Source organism: Gekko japonicus, unplaced genomic scaffold (assembly GCF_001447785.1).
Source record: "Gekko japonicus isolate JY-2015 unplaced genomic scaffold, Gekko_japonicus_V1.1 scaffold55, whole genome shotgun sequence".
Classification (NCBI taxonomy): Eukaryota; Metazoa; Chordata; class Lepidosauria; order Squamata; family Gekkonidae; genus Gekko; species Gekko japonicus.
The window spans coordinates 101545-120579 of record NW_015160837.1 but is presented as its reverse complement, the minus strand read 5'-3'; the positions used below and the strand labels follow the sequence as shown (position 1 = coordinate 120579).

Here is a 19035-nt window from a genome sequence, read left to right as displayed (position 1 = left end):
CCCCCCCCCCCGGCTATCTGTAGCCTGTGCTTCTGGAACATATTCAGTCTTCATCAGTCCAGTTCTGCATTCAATCTAGTTCTCACTGTGTGTGTTTGTTCCCTTTGGTTAACTTGCAAAATGCCTACCCTTTACCTTCTCTGTAGGAGGACTGGGCAAGCCGCTTTTTCACGATCTACATGGGGGCCAACCACTTTGCTGTTTGATACAGTGATACTGGAAAAAAAGAGACTGATTGGATGTGAACATCCTGAACCATATTGGCAGAGGCAAGGCTGTGCTGTATTAGGGGTTAGGTAGGCAGACTTTGCTTCTACTGCAGTGTTTTATCCAAGTGCATCGTGGGTTTTTTCCCTGTGAGTGAATGGCAGCATCTGTTGACTTGTATGGAAGCTACTTACATGTGGCCTGGGTCCCAAATTTCTAAAGCATCGTGTATATTGAAGGCACTGTGATGATACCATCTTCCTTATTGTGTGATACTGCGATGTCAGCATTTTGGCCGCTATTCACTTATATGGGAGAAAGTAAAATGGCACCTTGGTTCAAGTAGGGGCAAAGCCTGTCCCTTGATTCCCACTATTGGGTGTCCCAAACTGCAGCCTGTTTTACTTTGTCTCACAGAGGTCAACCAATATCATAAACAGTTGAGCTGATCCTTAACTGAAAAGCTCTACCCTTCCGTCTTTGTATCCCTTTATTTGGGAACTGGATTATATATTATTTCAAATAACTGGGTTTTTTTAATGCTGCTTTGAGTTAATTTACTTTGCTTATTCTGCACTAGAGATCTGACTCACGAACTGAGTTGATTCGAAAGCATTGTTATGTCTGTTTTAGAGAATGCTCCTGATTAGTTGTTTCAGGCCGTGGTTGTTTCTTCATCTTACAAGTGCTTGCCTGATTATTATTATTTTTTTTGGGGGGGGGGGGTCAGCATGGACTAAGTTTAGTTAGTTTAGTGCTTTGCCTAAATGTGTTCTTTCTTCCATAAGAGCTGTTAACTAATGAAGATTATGTAGTTCATATTGATCTGAATTTGGCCAAAGAAATTCATGAAAAATGGAAAGCATCTATTATGGTAAGACATTTCTTATGGCATGGCTATACTATCATTTTGTTTAGATACGGTCCTTGTTAGTTTGCAGCAATAGCTATATGCTTAACGTTCCATCATTTATGAAATTATATATAGGACACACATCACTTTCACATCTAGAGCACTCCAGCGTCAAAACAAATCTCTCTTTTTTAAATATATGCAACCCACAATGCTAACTCACTTTGAAAGAGGGGGCTAGTACAGTATCTATATAGCAGTAGGACATCTAGAGTTTCTTGAAGCTCTGTGTGTGCGTGTTGGATTAGAAGTTATGAGTTTGATATTTTTCATTTATTGGAAGGAATGGTTAGATGTAGATTTCAAATGAAATATTGGGATGTATGGAAAAAGTGGTAATAAAAACTAAAATCAGATACTTAACAATGGCTTAGAACAGGGGGTGTCAAGCATGTGGCCCGGGGGCCATATCAGGCCCCCGGAGGGCTGCCATCAGGCCCTCAGTGGAACTGGCCATCTCCTGCTTCCAGTTCTGCTGCTGCTGCTGCAGCTGCATCATAGCTTGCTTCGCCAGACTCTCTTAATCGCTCAGCCATTTCATGTTTTAACCTGGGTCCTAGACTCAGAACTCTGAGCATGAGGTTTCTGTGGTGAATGTCAATAAATCAAAAGTAGGTTTGCAGCTTACAGAGCTAATGTTTTATTTTAAGGTTTTGTGTTTTTTTTAAATTTGTGTTTGTGTCCTTTATAAAGTTTATATCTTTGCTGCCTGGCATTACATTTTATGACACACATGGCCCGGCCCAACAAGGTTTCATTTATGTCAGATCTGGCCCTCATAACAACTGAGTTCGACACCCGTGGCTTAGAACCTTGTGGGCAAATTGAGGGATGATTTGGCACATATATGGCAAGGTCAGCTTCATTAAAATCAGTGGGAATTTTCCAGCTGGTTTCAACAGGAGTATGATTGTACTTGGAGAGACTATACTGAAGAAAGTAAATGTTAACCCTAAGGCTAACTTCCACATAGATATATTTGCCATGCCATCCTAAGTACGACTGCACCCTTCTAAGTCACTTGGCTTATAGAAGGGTGTAACTCTGTGAAGGATGGCTCTGTCAGAATTATTCTTTGTTCGGTTCTTCTTGAAGGCAATAAAAGTCATGCCGCAGAGCATCCCTGGAGGCCTTGTGGCCTCTGTGAAGAATCACCGATGCAAATAAATGTTACTCATCTTACAGTGCAATCCTAAACAGAATTATATCCTTCTAAGTCCATTGTAATTAAATGGACACCAAATGGTGCAACTCTGTTTAGGATTGCACTGTTGTTTTCTTAAAACTAGGAAGTGCTTTGAAATTAAAGCATGTATATCATCCATTAACTTGTTTTAATTTAGAAGCGTCAGAAAAGAGAAGAATTGCATAAGCTGCTTGTTGAAGGTAAGCCTATATTTTCCTTCGCCACGCTGGCCTTTGCCTTGTTCAGAATGTTGTGCATTTGGAGAAAGTGAGTTCATTTCCTTACTGAACGCTAGCCCTGGACACAGCTGGGTAGCATGATTATGTCTGTGTGTATTCCTTATAACTGCCCTGTGAGTAACCAAAGTGGCTTACAATACTGTTCTCCCCTCCTTCTTTTTATCCTGGCAGCATCCAGTTTGTGATGCTAGTTAGGCTGAGAGAGAGAGAGAGACTGCCCCAAGGTCACTCCATCAACTTCATGGCCAAGTAGGGATTCAGAACTGGGTGTCCTCCAGTGAACAGTGCGCTCCTTCATAGCAATTTCATAATAATGATCTCCAGGGCTCTTTTTGTAGAAAAAGCCCAGCAGGAACTCATTAGCATAATAGGCTACACCCAACAGCAAGAACTCATTAGCATATTAGGCCACACCCCTGACAGCACAGCTCATTGGCATATTAGGCCACACCCCCATGTTACCAGAAGTGTGCTCATCCAGCCACACCCACCTTTTGCTTCTTATTCTGTTTACCTTGTTTGTTCTCCAAACCCAGGGCTTTTTTTGTAGCACACCCCCCTAATGTAGCCAATCCTAATGAGTTTCTGCTGTTGGGTGTGGCCTATTATGCTAATGCGTTCCTGCTGGGCATGGCCAACTCGGAAGCCAGCCGGAACGCCGTTCCTGTGCGTTCCTGCCCAAAAAATAGCCCTGATTGATCTCAGTATTCATAGGTGCTCTCCACAATTGGATGAGTACAAAGTTGGGCTCCTTACATCAAAAAGTTTCCAGTCCAAATTTTACCAATGCCAAATTAAATCTCCCTCAATGTAGAATCACTTCAAAGTGCTGGTGTTCAAATTAGTGTGTCCTGGCCTGATTTTAAAAGAGGCCTCACCAGACTATACCACTATTAAAACAGTAAAAAAAAGAAAGAAGAAGAATAAAGATGGGCAGGGTGGGGGAGAGAGACCAAGAAGGTGAGAGTAAGGGAGAGAAGAGGAGGAGAGAAACAAAGAGAGCCTGAGGTATAGGCTAAAAAGTAAATGTTGGTCCTGTATTGCTGGGTAAATTAACTGTGGAATCAAAGCCTGAAAATCTGAAGATCAGTGAATGTCTTTCATCATTTTTGTTAAGTTGTCCAGGTCCTAACTCCATTTCTTAATCATTTCTATCCTCATGATGAAGCATGTTAATTCTGCATCAGTGCAATGCTGCAAAATATTTAAATTATACCATATCTGTAGAGTTGTTACATTATACCAGTTGCAATGGATCGATTGGGTATGTCTCTGCTCTTCATTGAGGTCAAGAAAATGAAATGCATTTGAATTGTTTTTTTAAAACCTTCTTTCACATAATTGTTCTGTTTAATTCTTAATTGCCTTCCCTTTTTCTTACTTCTGAAGATCCTACACAGTTTGAGCAGTTCTGTCTACGGGATACGGACAATGTCTTTCCTCAGCATACAAACCATCAAGTACAAAAAACTGCTTCCTTAGCCTCTTGCCCATCTGCAGAAAGCATGGCCGTTTCAGAATTTTTCCCCTTCATGGATCACTGGAATGTCCAGACACAGAAAGTTTCGCTCCGGGACATAATGTCTGAAGAAATAGCTTTACAAGAAAAACAGGAACTGGTATGAATATTACTTATTAAAGATGTCTGTCATCCTATGCTGAACTGCAGTGTGCAATGGTAGCAGAGCATGGGATCAATTACTGCACCCCCCAATGCATAAACTCACCCCCTTTGCAGTTTCCAGAGTGAGTGCATCCCCCCCCCAGCATTTCTCCAACAGCAGTAATTGCACACAATAAACCCCCTACTTACCATCCCACCTCACTGCAGAGCCTTTTTGTTCATAAGACTGAACATTATACCTTACAATGGTTTCGCAAGGGAGATTTTTTGAATAGGCCCTACACTGGCAGAGTTTGCCCTCGTGGATGGATACATCTTTTCATGCCCTGCTGGAATGCAGATTCTTTGAGATGATGAGGGATTTTACTATATTAAGCCTTTATTCAACCAATTGTCCCCCTGTACTCCGGAAACCCTGGCTCTTTTGTTCAGTGACAAGGAACCCAAGATCACTCTGGCAATTGCAAAATTTGTCTCAGTCCTTTTAGCTCCTGCATCTAAAAAATAAGAAATACATGTTTTCTGCTGCTCAAGATTCGTGAGTCAATGAGCTTCTAAGGGTACAAAAGAAAAGGAAGAATAAACCCCCCTGGTGCAGGACCAAGGGTAATCTCAGAGCAGCATAGCTGGTCAGGACTTTAAGGGTTGTAAATATGGTCCCATTGCCCAAGCCTAAGCATAGCGTTGTGCTTGTACCTGTAATATACAGTAGTAAACTTGTAGGGAAGGAATCAGAACTTGTAAATTGAAAGAAGGGCACAGGAGCATAGTTCTGGTTCTTTCGTAAAGCTAAAATGCAGAGTGTGATTGGGCTTAACGATCTCATTTAGCTAAAGGCTAAATGTAGAGTTCCCTGTGTTTGCTTGTGAAATCTCTGGCATGGAGATTTATAGTGGTTGTTTTTATCATTTTACTTTCTTCTTCTTTAGCTTGCTTCTTTTTTAATCTTGCCACTAATAATTTTCCAGCTTTATCAGCATTTTCAAAGAATCTTTGTTTTATATAAAGCATCTTTTTATGGAGAGAGATCATATCAATTTAGTCAAGTTTATTCTTCTCCATCTAGATTTCCTTCAAAAGGCTTTCTTGTTGATTTTCTTTATACTGACGTTCTAGAGAGGGATTTTTTTTGAAGACAATCACTCCTCTCTTTCTCTCTTAATTTTATTGAGATACAAGGCAAAGCTTATCCCTCTAAAGTATGTTTAGCTGCTTCCCAAATAATAATTGAGGAACTTTCAGTTTGAGTGCTTATTTTAAAGAAGGCTTCTAAGTTTATAAATACAGATATTGGTTTACTTTTTCAAATCATAATTTTGCTGAATATACTGTGTTAGCTAAAGAGATCCCTATAGACTTTTTATAGCTGTATTTATTGGTACGTATCTTGATAACATTGTATGCTTTTTTTGTGTGTTGAGAGCCAGTTTGGTGTAGTGGTTAGGAGCACAGACTGTAATCTGGGAGAACCGGGTTTTGATTCCCCACTCCTCCAGATGCAGCTGCTGGTGTGACCTTGGGTCAGTTACAAGTTCTCTCAGAGCTATTCTCTCACGGCCAGTTCTCAAGAGAGCTCTCTCAGCTCTCTCACTTCACAGGGTGTCTGTTGTGGGGAGAGGAAGAGAAGGGAAATTGTAAACTGCTCTGAGACTTCTTTGGGTAGTGAAGAGCGGGGTTTAAATCCAATCTCTTCTTCTCTTCATTTGATTTTAAATATTAATTTATGCTGATTTAAGAAACGTTCTGCCTGTTTTTAAACAATCAAGTTGTGATTAGTCAACTTTTTCATACATGAGCAGAATAAGACTATTACCATTGTTATATAAAGAGAATGCAGTGTACAAATATCCCAGCTAGACACTAGGAAAGTATTTAGTATTTTATTTCATTCATTTTCATCAGAGTTTTTACTCTGCTGTTAGTTTGCCCTCTGGTAGGTATCTTTCCAGGACACAGTTAAATTCAAATATACTGTATTTCAGAATTTGTCCCAAAATTGTTTTTAACAGTGAATTTGAGTTAGTGTAAGGTTTCATTTTCATGGTTTTTTAAAATCTTGCATATTCTTGATAGCTAAGGATGTGGTTCACTGGTAACTTTACATATTAATAGGGATGGGCACGAACCAGAAAAATGCAGTTGAGTTTGGGGCAGTCCCAAAACAAGCCCAAAATCTCTGAACTGGCCGGTTTGGATGCACCTTTTCCCCAGAGGATCACCCAGGAAGGGTTAAATGGCTGGCAGCTTTCCAGCGGGGAGGAGCAAAACAGATCAGTGAATTGGCTTGTAGCCATGTCAGCTTAACAGCAGACGGGGGCATCTTTCCCCCTGTTAGGTTTAAATGGCTGCAAGCCAATTCAGCGATCCATTTAGCGCAGCAGGGGGGAGTGAAACGGATCGCTGAATTGGCTTGCCGTCATGTCAGCCTAACAGCGGACAGGCACACCCACCCCCTGTTAGGGTTAAATGGCTGCAAGCCATTAAACCTGTCTGTTTCACTCCCTCCTCACTTCCAAGTGTGTGGGGGGGAGCAAAATGGATCACTAAAGTGGCTCGCAGCTCTGTCAGCCTAACAGTGGACAGGCACATTTGCCCCACTGTTAGGTTTAAATGTCTGCAAGCCAATTCAGCGATCCATTTCGCTCCCCCCCCCCCCCCCACTTCCAAGTGGAACATCGACTCAGGGGCCACAAACTGGGCCAAATTTGTGATGAATTTTGGTTCATGAACTGGTTCGTACCCATCCCTACATTTTAACAGGGATTCCTAAGCAGAGTTGCACCTTTCTAGGTCTATTGAAGTCAATGAGCTTAGAAGGGTGTAACTCTGCTGGGGATTGCACGGTCAGCAATAACTAGAAATACTGTTTTATCTCTCTTATGGGACATTTAGGTTTATCCCTTTCTATTTTACTTCAGTTCACAGTTATCATCTTTATTGTAGTAGTGATGGTCACAGGAATAAACAGCTTTAAAAGGAGATTAGATAGACTCATGGAGGATAAGTCTATCAATGGTTACTAACCATGGTGGCTGAGGGGAACCTCCACGTTCAGAAGCAGTCAACTTCTGAATCCCAGAGCTAGGAGAAAGTATCAGGGGAAGGCCTCGGCCTCTGTGCCTTGTTGTTGGACCTTCAGAGGAACTGGTCGGCCACTGTGTGAGAGAGGGTGCTAGACTAGATGGACCATTGATCTGATCCAGCAGGGCTCTTCTTATGTTCTTATTTATATTTCCCAAAATCATTAAAATGTTGTACAATATACCTGGAGTTAGAACATCCCTTGGTTTCAGTAGATCTAAGGTATAAGTTTCCAAAAATGTCTTGAAGACAGTTCTGCATGCAGTCTTTTTGTTCTCCAGTGTTTCTTTATGAACAGTATTGCCAACCACAGATTATCTGAAACAAATAGCAAGAACGCAGAAAACTGTGACTTGTTTTTTTCTGGTTACAATTCAGCTACAATATTCTTCTAGAAAAGACTTATTTGGTATGTAATTATAATGAATACCTTGTTCTCTGGATTAGCAACGTTTTCCCTTCATGGCTACAAAAGACTGTGCTGCCATCCTGAAGGAGAAGCAACTACTGGAGATGTTCCCAACCATTAGCCCAAACTTCTTAATGGACATCTTCAAGGACTACAAGTAAGCTCTGCTTTTTGTAAGTTGTTAATATCTTGTAGCATGATGCATTATCGGTGGAACAGAAATAGAGTCTTTCCACCAAAGGCTGCTTGCTGTGGCTTCTTTCCTCCCAAAGTATTACTGGACATAACTTCAAAAAAGCATGCGTTCCTTTATAGACCTATCCTTAGTTCTCCCCAGATGTTTCCAGTGACAGTCATGCACACATTCTGCACTGCTTGACCATCTTTAGTGTTTCCATTGAGTTAAGGCATTGCTATAGTGTGGAGTGCGATGGGATAATTACTCTGGACCAGAGATGGGCCTTGGGATTACCTCTCCGCTCCAGATCACTTTGTGGGAAAAGGTGTTAAAAGTCTAACCAGTAAAGGCATATTGGCAGAAGAGGCAGTGGCCTGGTTTTGTAGCCCTTGCCTTATTGTGAATGCATTGTTTGCAAACTACATTGCTGTATAAAGTAAGAAAGATCAACAATTTGGTCTCTCCCTCCCTCTTTCTCTCTCTCTTGTTATAGCAGGATGTTTCTTTTTCATTTGATGATAATACGTCCAGAATTATTCAGTGTACTTTGTTTGCTTTTTATTTGCTGTAGTTATTCTTTGGAACAAACGGTCCAGTTTCTGAACTGTGTCCTGGAGGCAGACCCAGTAAAAACAGTTGTAGCCAAAGAAACAGCTCAGGGTACAGCTCTCTCTTCTTACGGTGTTTTGAAGAGCCGAGAGAAAAAGGTAATGGCCCTTCTGCAAACTCATTACAAATACATAATCTTAGTGTTTTAGTGACAGACAGATCCTCTGGTTATGTTGTCTTAAACAACAGTTCTTTAGTTCCCAGCCCAGTTGCATGATTTTGTTTTGATAAGAATCTTGCTAAAATTGCATTGTTTTATATACACAACAAATGTTACCTGCATTGACTGTTTGATTGCCTAGATGGTTTTTTGTTTACCTGTGTTGTTTTTCCAATTCTTCAGTCCCAGTTCCGCTGTATTATCTTGTGTTATTAAAAACATTTGTTGTTCGACTGAATTATTCGATCATATTTTGTACTCTGCTTGCTGATTGACCAAATAGTCTTTCTGATGCCCGTAAATCCTTCCAGCCCTGCCCAGCCCTACACCATTATTCTTTTTTTGTGCGCGTGCACGTGTGTGCTGTTTTACTAGGAGTCTTTGCTGTTACAGTCAGATCTTTTTATCATACTTTGACCAATTCCTCACAAGCAGCTGTGCTGCCGTCGCTCTTCTGTTTCCCCTGGTCGTATTGGTCAATTTCACACTATTCACTGTGTGGCCGTATTTTGACCCACATCTCCCCCCGAATTCCTCCGCATCTTCTTGATCCTCAAAAAACAGGATCGAGAAGACGGGGAAATTGGGGGGAGGTGCAGGTCAAAATGTGTGAAATTGACCAATACGATGGGGGGGACGGGGTAGGAAGAGCGACAGTGGAACAGATGCTTGTGGGGAATCGGTCGTCTTTGTAATTTGCTTGCTGATTGGCCGAACAGTTCTTATGTCATTTGGTGTCCACCCGGAGTCCGAGTAAGAAATGTGGAGTATAAATGAAGCTAATAATATTAATATTAATACCTAGGAAAGGTTTATCTTGGTTATTGTAGGTTTGGTTTCTTCCCCGTGGCTATTTTGAAATGAGCACCCAGGAGATGGTTTCATTTAGTGAGAGTCTGTTCATTTTTACCTCACTTTTCTCCACGGTGGAGACCTAAAGTGACTTCCAGCATTTGATTGTGGTCTGAGCATAACTGTCTTGAATCACAGGCCAAAAAGTGCAAGGAGTCAGATGACATCCTCTCTGACAAGAAATTCCAGGACTTCAGATACCCCGGATACGATGACTTCAGGGCAGAGGCTTTTCTTCACCAGAAGGAATGGCATGAGTGTCTGAGAAAAGCTGGGGAGGCCTATCGCATGGGAATGAAGCCTGTAGCAGCATTTTATGTACAACGGGTAAATTGTTTTATTAGTTTCTGTAATGGAAATGGGGAGTCTTTTGTGGTTCCCATAACCCACCTAGATGGCTTTTGATAGTCACAGAAGCCTGCAGATGTATCAGTACTAGAGAGCCACAAATCAAGTATGACTTGAGTGAGTTGTTCATCTTCATGAGGTCTCCATATGGGCTATGTACAGAAATCAGTATTGAGGAAGTTTTCCCACAAGCCATCCAGAGTATATCAAGATGTCTGAAGGCTTTCCCCTGCATTGACCCAGGGACTAGGCAGAACAAGTGTACCTTTCTTCAATGAGCAAGTCCAGCTGGGAAGAGCTCTGTCTTTGGTAGGCCCAGTGCAGAGCTACTGTAGCTAATTAAAGCTCCGCAAGCTACCATCTAGATAGCTTGTAAGGGAATTAATGTAAGCCAATATATAATGGTTTACTAGTTACAACCACTAGCCTACATTGGATGCACCCGAGAGGTTGGGGCATGCCCAGAAGAATGTCCGACTTTTCCCACTGAAAGGCAGTCTTCCCATCCCCTATGACAGTGATGGCGAACCTTTTAGAGACCGCATGCCCAAACTGCGACCCAAAACCCACTTATTTATCGCAAAGTGCCAACACGGCAGTTTAACCTGAATACTGAGGTTTTACTTTAGAAAAAACAACTCATGCATTAACTTAAGATGATCCAAACAAAGTAAGGAAAGCAATCCCAAATGCTTTCATTTATTTAAAATTATTTGGCAGAGAATTCGACACTTTAATGATGGTCTGGACCTGGCTGGGGCGATGGCACGTGTGCCCACAGAGAGGGCTCTGAGTGCCACTTCTGGCACCCGTGCCATAGGTTCGCCACCACTGCCCTATGATGAACATCACTTCATTAGTGAAAGAGGCATGCCGTGGGGCTGCTGTTGGAGAATCACAGGCACAGAGTGCAATTGGGCACGCTTGAGGGGAGTATATACCCCGGCCTTTATCATGCGCTGTTACGCAAGGCATTGTATTTTTAAACCACTCTTGTGGATGCTTCTCTTAACACTGGAAGGCAGAGTTTCATTGTTCTGTGGCAACAATCCTTGTGCTCATTTAGAGGCTGCATGATCTTTACCCTCTATTCCTGCTTTGCACAGTCTCATTTACCTTATCCCGAACCTTGTTTGATCAGGGCCTCGCTTGATCTGCTGATACAAATGTATTCCAGCCATACAGCTCATTCTCCTTGAGGCAGGGGACACAACAGCTCCCTGCTCATGTGGGGTCATATCTTGAGCCCTGATGTTCAGTGCAGCGCTTAGGTTGCCCCCTGTTGTGATTTGACAGCTGCTGTGTGTTTTGAATAAAGGGCCGCCTGCATGAGCAGAAGATGAAAGAAGCGAACCACGATGCTGCCGTGCAGATCTTTGAGACGGTGAACGCCTCCTCGCTGCCTGAAAACCTTTTGGATCTTCATGGCCTTCATGTGGATGAAGCTTTGGACCATCTGTCCAGAGTGTTGCAGGAGAAGACAGAAGGTACGAAAAAAAAATATCTTCATAAAACAGCTTGCTCTTTTGGACTTGCCTACATGGACTACCTCCTGCCAACCTAGCAGTTCGAAAGCAAGAAATTGCAAGTAGATAAATAGGTACCACTTCAGTGGGAAGGTAACAGCGTTCCGTGCGCCCTGGTGTTTAGTCATGCCGGCCACATGACCACGGAAATGTCTTCGGACAGCGCTGGCTCTTCGGCTTTGAAACGGAGATGAGCACCGCAACCCTAGAGTCGGATTCGACTGGCTTTCGAGCAAGGGAACCTTTACCTTTACTTACATGGACTACAGTGGATATATTAAACTTCCATGGATTCTGTGTGTGCCCCCCCCCCCCACCCCCCGGCCACTGGAAAAAAACAGGTCTTGTTGCCTGTGGGTAGGGGCTATAGCTCGGCAAATGAAGAAGATGCTTTGTATATGGAAGGTCCCAAGTTCAGTCTCTGGCAGCTCCAGTGAAAGGGCTCCACGGATAACAGGACTGGGGCAAACTCTGGCAAGCGAGTGCTGCTCACAGTAGACATTACTGGGCTGGACTCGCTAATAAATGGAATCACTATAAGGCAATTTCATACATTCAGATAAAGAAGTGGAGATCACTTCACTTACTGATGTGTTTTTTGTTTTACCGTTACGTTAAAAAAAAACGTGTGTGAAAAGAGAACGCTGTGACCCTTGTCATACCTGTGTTACAGAATGCAGCCAAGCTGGTGGTAAACCATATCTCTACGTGATCACAGGAAAGGGAAACCATAGCCTGGGAGGTGTCGCTCGCATCAGACCAGCAGTCATTAAGTATCTGGGAAGCCACAAATTCAGGTGAGCTAAATAATGCCCCATTTATGATTTTTTTTAAAAAAAACAACAACAACAACTGGTGGTTGGTTACTTCTGAAAGACGTAGTGGAGGGCAGTGCTCCCTCTAAGCTGTGGAGTCTTGTGAGCAAAAATTCTACTTTGTGAGCTCCTGGCATTAAAGTGGTGAGAGAGCTATTTGGCTTCTACATAAATTAGTTTGCTCTGGAGCCCTCCTTCCTGAGCGAAGACAAAAATGGGTGAGCCGGAGGCTAAAAAAACGGTGAGCTAGCTCACACCAACTCAGCTTAGAGGGAACACTGGTGGAGGGTCTGGATGAATGTTACAAAGCTGTTTGCACACATCGCTAGGCCTACAGGATACCACCCCTGTTTTCTGTGAAACTTCTGTATAGAAGCCTAGAGCTTCACTGAGAGGTAACCCTTCGGGCATCCCAGCGATACCATCTTAATACAGCGATAGCCATTGTTCAGTTTTACTAGTTTTTCACCTGCAAGGAAAAGATGGAAACAAGGGAGAACAGACAGTTGAGAATGAGTTACGGTATTTATATTTATTTATATTTAAATTTATACCCCGCCTTACCCCGAAGGCTCCTACGGTAAAGCTACTGGGGAAATAACAAAGGAGAGATGGAAGGCTTGGTGAATCTGGGCATGGATCTATATACAGAGTGTGAACTGCGTAATTTTTTTCTTCTCTTGCAGCTGTTAGGTTACCTCAAACCCCATCTTATACTCTGGCATGTTCCTGTCTTTTCACTTTCAAAAGCATCTCTTCACATATCATAAAGCACAGCTTTTTCATTTGATGGCCAGGATCCATGATGGCCAGAACACATTAGGTGCGCTTAAGGGCCAGTACATTTTTTCCTTTCATCTTCAGACTTCATAGACTACCACGCTGTAATTTGCTTTTCAGAGTTCCATTGGTTTGCAAAGGCAATTTGTTGCATGGCATGGGGAGAGGGGGAAGATTCCCTTCTTCCAGCAAACATAACCCTGAAGCACCCTTGAGTATGTAGAACAAGCTTGCAAGATAGTAGATACTCCTATGTTTATTAGGCCTAGTAAATGTATTTATATACCCCCTCTCCCTTCCAGCCTGGGCTGGATGAAAAAATCAACTTGGGAAGTGTTGTGGATCAAGGAGTAAAGCTGAGTGTAAAGTTTAAAGAACAGATGTACAGTGTCTAGAACAAGGTTGTATTCTCCTTGGAGGATCAGGCTGGGAGGTGGTAGATAATCCTGGACTCCTTTTTGTCCGTTGATAAAACAGAGGCAGAGGTGGCTATGAGTGCTTCTTTACCAGCTTAGGTTGGTTTGCCAGCTGCAGCCGTTCCTGGGGAAAGGTGACCTGGCCCACTATCGCCGGTGCCTTGGTAACATTCAGGTTAGATTGCTGCAATGTGCAATGAGAGCCAGTTTGGTGTAGTGGTTAAGTGCGCGGACTCTAATCTGGGAGGGACCGGGTTTGATTCCCCACTCCTCCACTTGCACCTGGCTGGATGACCTTGGGCAAGCCATAGTTCTGGCACAGCTGTCCTTGAAAAAGCAGTTTCTGTCAGAGCTCTCTCAGCCCCACCCACCTCACAGGGTGTCTGTTGTGGGGAGGGGAAGGGAAAGGAGTTTGTAAAGCACTCTGAGACACCTTTGGGTGGTGAAGGGCGGGGTATAAATCCAATCTCCTCCTCCTCCTCCTCCTCCTCCTTCACATGAGTCTGCTTTTGAAGATGGTCCAGAAACTTCAGTTAGTACAAAACGTTGTGGCCAAAGTTTTAACAGGAGGCCTCTGCACTGAACCTCAGTATTTTATCAGCTGTTAGAAAAAGTGCTATAAATGTTTGACTCAGTTTATAAAGGGATCAATGATGAGAAGACTCAATGTATCTAAGCTAGTTGGAGGATCTCCTCTCTTGGGGTTTTAGTTAGTAGTGGGTTCTTTACTTTCTCCCGTATATGTAGTTTCCCCTCCCCTTTTTTTCTGTTGTAGTTTTTTTAGTGACAAAAAAATAATTAAAAAATCCCCTCTGGGGGCTCAAAAAAAAAAAGTATTTTATCAACTGTTTGTGGGCCCAGTTCAAAGTTTTGACCTTTAAAGCCCTCAACTGGTTAGGTTTAATGCACTTGAAGGACTTTTTCCCAGCCTAGCAGCCAGCAAGGTCCTGATAAAGGGGGAGGAAGGCACCTGCTTCAGGAGCCTGTTCCTTTCAGACATTTGGTGGGCGAGGACTGTGGGAAGAGTTTTCTCGGCCGTCACCCCTGGGCTATGAAACTTGCTCCTCTGTGAGGTGCAAGTTTTCTGGAAAATCTGGAGACACATTTCTTCCGAGGGGCCTTTGAAGGAGCTTGTTCATTACCTTGGGTTTAATGGGACTGTATTTCTGGATATTGCTCGTGCTGTATTTTGTGTTTCATTAGTGGCCTCGGGAATTCATTCAAACGGAAAAGCGGCACATGGACTCCCTTAATAAATAAATGTAAAGCTAGTAATTGATTCATTATGTTACCTCTGAAGTTGCATCTCCCCTCGATTTGCAGGTTCACAGAAATAAAGCCAGGCTGCTTGAAGGTCACGCTGAAGTAAAAGGGTGTTGTGAAGAGGACCGTGAAATCTGAGAGTACGGAGACACACGGGCAGCTTCCGAGTATATTAGGGTTACTCTCCTACTCTTCAGAGAACCATCTTTGCTATTAACGTTTTAATTTGTTTTTAGATGGTGTGTTTGTCAGCATGTTCCCCCTGCCCAGGTGAATGGGACTTCTGTGTTTAGTTTTTTGTAAAGGGAAGTATTGGGCAGGCCTTTCGCTGTCAGAAAGTCCATGGCCTTTATAGTCCTTCTGTACAAGAAGTGAACTTTCAAAGGGAAGTTCTGGCTCCAGTTCTTCTTACCTGATAGAGAGAATATTCATGAGATCCCCGGCTCTGCACTTTTTTATTCTTCCTGTTCTGTGTATGCCTCTGAAAGGCAAGTAACTCTCTTTTATGCTTCCAAGATTATTTCAAAGACACTGAAGCAACTGGAAGCTGGAGAAACGAAGTGACCCACTAGGTCCAGTAACAGGGCCTGACTGTTATTTATACCGTGGGTCCCTTTCCCTGTTCTCATAGTGGTGCAAAAGAAATCCTTTAAGTAACAGAGACCCATTCCAGGTGCCTGCGCTGCCTGTGGAAGTGAGGGATTTTTAAATGATCGAGTTATTGTGACCAGGGTAGATTATTTGCTAAACTCGCCCTGGTCGTAACCTCTGTAGACTCCCTGTGAGTTAGAGCTCCTTGTAAGCAGAAGCGTCCGTATTCACTTCAGCGTTGGGATCTGTCCCGTGCTACGCAGCTAGGATATTCACACACAACTGCTCTCAGCATTGGAATGCCCAGGGAAGCATCTTCTCCTTTGGAGCTCTATGAATTAGGTCTCCGACATGGGCCACCAGAGGAGCCACCGGCTTGGGATTGTTGTCTCAAATTCTTCAGGAGGAGAAATTCTCCACCTTGCAATAAAAAATCATGCGCTCTTCTAGAGAAGACACCAGCAGATTGGCAGAGTCACTACATAGCGGGTCTGCCAGCTCAAGGCAGTTCTTGAGCCATCAGCAGCTCTGCCGATAGCAGTCTTGTTAAATAGCAGCCTCTCCCATCACAGCAACTGCCCTGGTGAAAAGAGTCTTGTCTACGGAATTCCTGGCCGTGCTGCTGCTAAAGCACCGACGGCTTACTCATGTCAGGAAGGGTAGTTCATGCAGTTTCACTGGGGAAAATCTTTCTTCGTTACGGCCACAGCAGCCTATTTCAGACGGGTTTTTAAATGCATGAATTTGTTGCCGGGGGTAGGTGGTGATTAACTTCAAGATGTTTTTAGACACGTTTTGGAACAGCAAACTATGATGATGATACCGGTTATAAACTTAAGAGGGTTGAATCTTTCCCTTGGGATTCAGTGCCCCCGTAACAAGCAAAACAGTATTGGCATGTTTTAAAAATTTGTTTTCATCAAGAAAAAGGATGCCATCCATGTACGCCTTTCTTCTCTCACAGTTGAAATGCAAGTGCCCTTTGAAATATGTTTGTGGGTTGTTTTTCTTAATTCCTCGGCATTTTTAGGATAGCTGCAGGTTGCATGCCAAGAACTACGTAAACAGGAGTGTGAAATAGTTTTTTTTAAAAATCCTTCACATACAGTGAATTTTTAAAGAGTGCATTTTCAAATCCGGATGCCTCTTTTACATAGAATACACAATGCAAATCTCTACAACAATTACTGGCTAGATGAACTCAGATGATGTCTTTGTCTACATTGCATTCATCTGTAATCACCCTGATTCTTTAGGTAAACAGTTTTAATTGGCGGGCAAAAGATTGCCAGGGTGGTGGTGGTGGGCCACATCCAGTACTTAGGTGGCCTTGCAGTTCCAACAGCAGGGATCACCTTTCTGGTGATCGTGTTGTCCAGGCACTGCCTTTCCTCCTCCTCTCCTCTGCTGGCTGCAACTGACAGGTAATCACTTCTGGAATGAATAACTGCCTTTCAGATGGAAGGGGGAAAAAAGAGGTCAGAGAGCAAAGGAGAAGACCCAGAGCTTGCTACTGCCCTCCGGCTTCCCTGGATCAGGAACCCCATATTGGTACGTTTTACTAATGTTGGTATCTAAATTAACTGCAGCCTCTTTAAACGATGGGGAAATTATTGTTATCATGGAACTTTTAATGTGAAAGATGGGAATAGTTTTAAGAAAAAATGCCTGGCAGAAGAGGCGGTGGCATGAAAACCTGAACTGCCCTTTTCTTTTACAGAGTTATGTGGAAAAACAGATGCTTTTTCCGTTACCTTAAAATGACTTGATAGTGGAGTCTTTTTTTTCTTTTTTAATTGCACTGCCAGATAGCCAAAGAAACCAATTCTGTTTCTGTTCCTGTTGCCCTCAGTGGTAAAAGACAGGTGCATTTTCAGACTTTTTCTTGGATTCGTCAAAGAAACATAGTCAAGAATCTGATCTAAATTAAGGCTGCTTTACACTTTACCATTGCTGCCGCACAGAATAATGTCTTTTGCTTCATGTTCGGTTGATGGAAAACTATGATTCCTCATGTCTTGTGTAAGCAGTAAAAAAGAAGACGACAGGTTTGTGTCAATCACACACTCCTCCCCCCCCCCCAACATAAGAAGAGGCATTTGCGTAGGGAAACCATGCTGTGAAGGGCCCAAGTTGCCTGTTCAATACACTGGTGTTAATAGCTGATTTTCTTCTGGGTCGGTGATGCATTCTTGCTTCGGTAATCAGGGTTCCCTTTGCAAACTGCCTGATGCCTTTGTGCAAATCCCACTCACTTCAGTGACACCTGCTCAGGACAACTGACCACTAGATTGTACCCTCCGGCTCTTCTTTTGAAATTGTAGTAGATTGTTATTGAGAACTAACCATTTGAGGGTTCCGTACATGTATAGAAGAAAACACTTATTTTTTAACGTCCCGTAATTCTACTCAGCTTAATCAGGAGTGTCATTAATGTGAAAAGTCAGGTATCTTAAACTGGGGAAGAATGATATAACCTATTTACCCTTTTTTATTATGAGAGTTATCTTACATTAACCTCGTGAGGAGATCTGATGAGCATGTGTGGATAAGTATCGTTAATGCTGCCAAGCCGTTAATGCAACTATTTAAAAGAAATGAAATTTACTCAGGGTGGTGGTTTAGGGGCAGGGAGAGAGAAAGTGCCTAGAGAAATGAGAGATTTCCAGTGTCACTCAGTGGCCATCGGCGTGTTACTGGAAAGTAATCCTATAAGCTAAAGTGTGCAGTTCAGGCTTCCTAGAACACTGCCTAATCTCTCTTCCTGGACAGATGGACAGAGTGCAACACACCAAATACCGGAACACTGCATAAACTCTGTCCTACGCTGTGCTCAAGCGTTACAGACTAATGCACAAAATACATATTGCCCTCCACACTTTGCATGGACTAGTGCAACATGTAAAACAGAGCATCTATGGCTAGCAGCAATTTCCAGTTGTTGCCACAGGACTTTTGCTGGCAACGTAAGTTCAACAAATTGCTGCCATCTGTGAGCCCAGGTCATATGTTAACAACTTTCCATGCAGGTGGCCAAGACTGGTCAGGAATGTTGGTGTGGAGGGGGAAAATTAGTGATTCCCCCCGCGCCCTGTTTCAAAGGAAGGAGGAGGCTGTTCTCTCACCTGCTGAACAGTCAGCAGATGATGATAGCTCTAGTATCAAAGTATAAATACTAAAAATCGACATCGTACCTCCGATTTGCCATGTCATATAAAGAAATGGCCAATACGCTGATGGACTCTTATTTTTAAAAGGTTTTTTTTTTTTTTAAGAAAAGAAAAGAAAAAAGTGTATAAAGCTCTACTCTGTTTTCCTATCTTTTTTGTAATACTTTGCTGTTAGGGTGCAGAATTTTTATGTGAAGGATTTCAAATAAAATCCAGTTTAATAAAGATATTTATGATCCCGTGCTTTTGTTTTAAAGGGGCACTTGACAAAACTGAGAGAAAATGAACCAAAACTAAAATTTTGCATCCATCTCTTGAAAGAAATGACTGAAATATAAAGTAAAAAAACTTAGGAAATTATGAGCGGCTTAACTTTTCAGCTGAAATTGCATCGCAGGTACGAAATGATCTTTCTTCAGAGAGGTCCCAGGTTCAAATGTCACCTGAAGCCAGGTGTGTGCTGGACCCCTCAGCTGCAGTATGAGGATAAGATTGGCCTACCTTGCAGTGCTGTCGTAAGGGTTATGAGATGATGCAGGTGAACTCCTTCAAACACTGTCGCACTGCACCAATTAATATTTGTTGATCATTTAAGGCGTAATCTTCTGGGTTTACCACTTCAAATGTCTAGTGGAAGATCGTTTGACTGAATGGCTATCCATACCAAA

General features: G+C 42.8%; 1 protein-coding gene across 1 annotated transcript in view; it reads left to right on the top strand.

Annotated features, from left to right (window-relative positions):
- N4BP2 (NEDD4 binding protein 2) overlaps positions 1 to 18466 on the top strand; it is a 46266-nt gene extending 27800 nt beyond the window's left edge. Inside the window, exons 8-16 of the mRNA XM_015418343.1 lie at positions 996 to 1081; positions 2464 to 2506; positions 3935 to 4164; positions 7698 to 7816; positions 8409 to 8544; positions 9597 to 9785; positions 11125 to 11293; positions 12006 to 12129; positions 14667 to 18466. Coding sequence (XP_015273829.1) covers positions 996 to 1081; positions 2464 to 2506; positions 3935 to 4164; positions 7698 to 7816; positions 8409 to 8544; positions 9597 to 9785; positions 11125 to 11293; positions 12006 to 12129; positions 14667 to 14712 — 1142 coding nt within the window. The 3' untranslated portion in view covers positions 14713 to 18466. The remainder of the gene's footprint in view (positions 1 to 995; positions 1082 to 2463; positions 2507 to 3934; positions 4165 to 7697; positions 7817 to 8408; positions 8545 to 9596; positions 9786 to 11124; positions 11294 to 12005; positions 12130 to 14666) is intronic.
- The last annotated feature ends 569 nt before the right edge of the window (positions 18467 to 19035 follow it).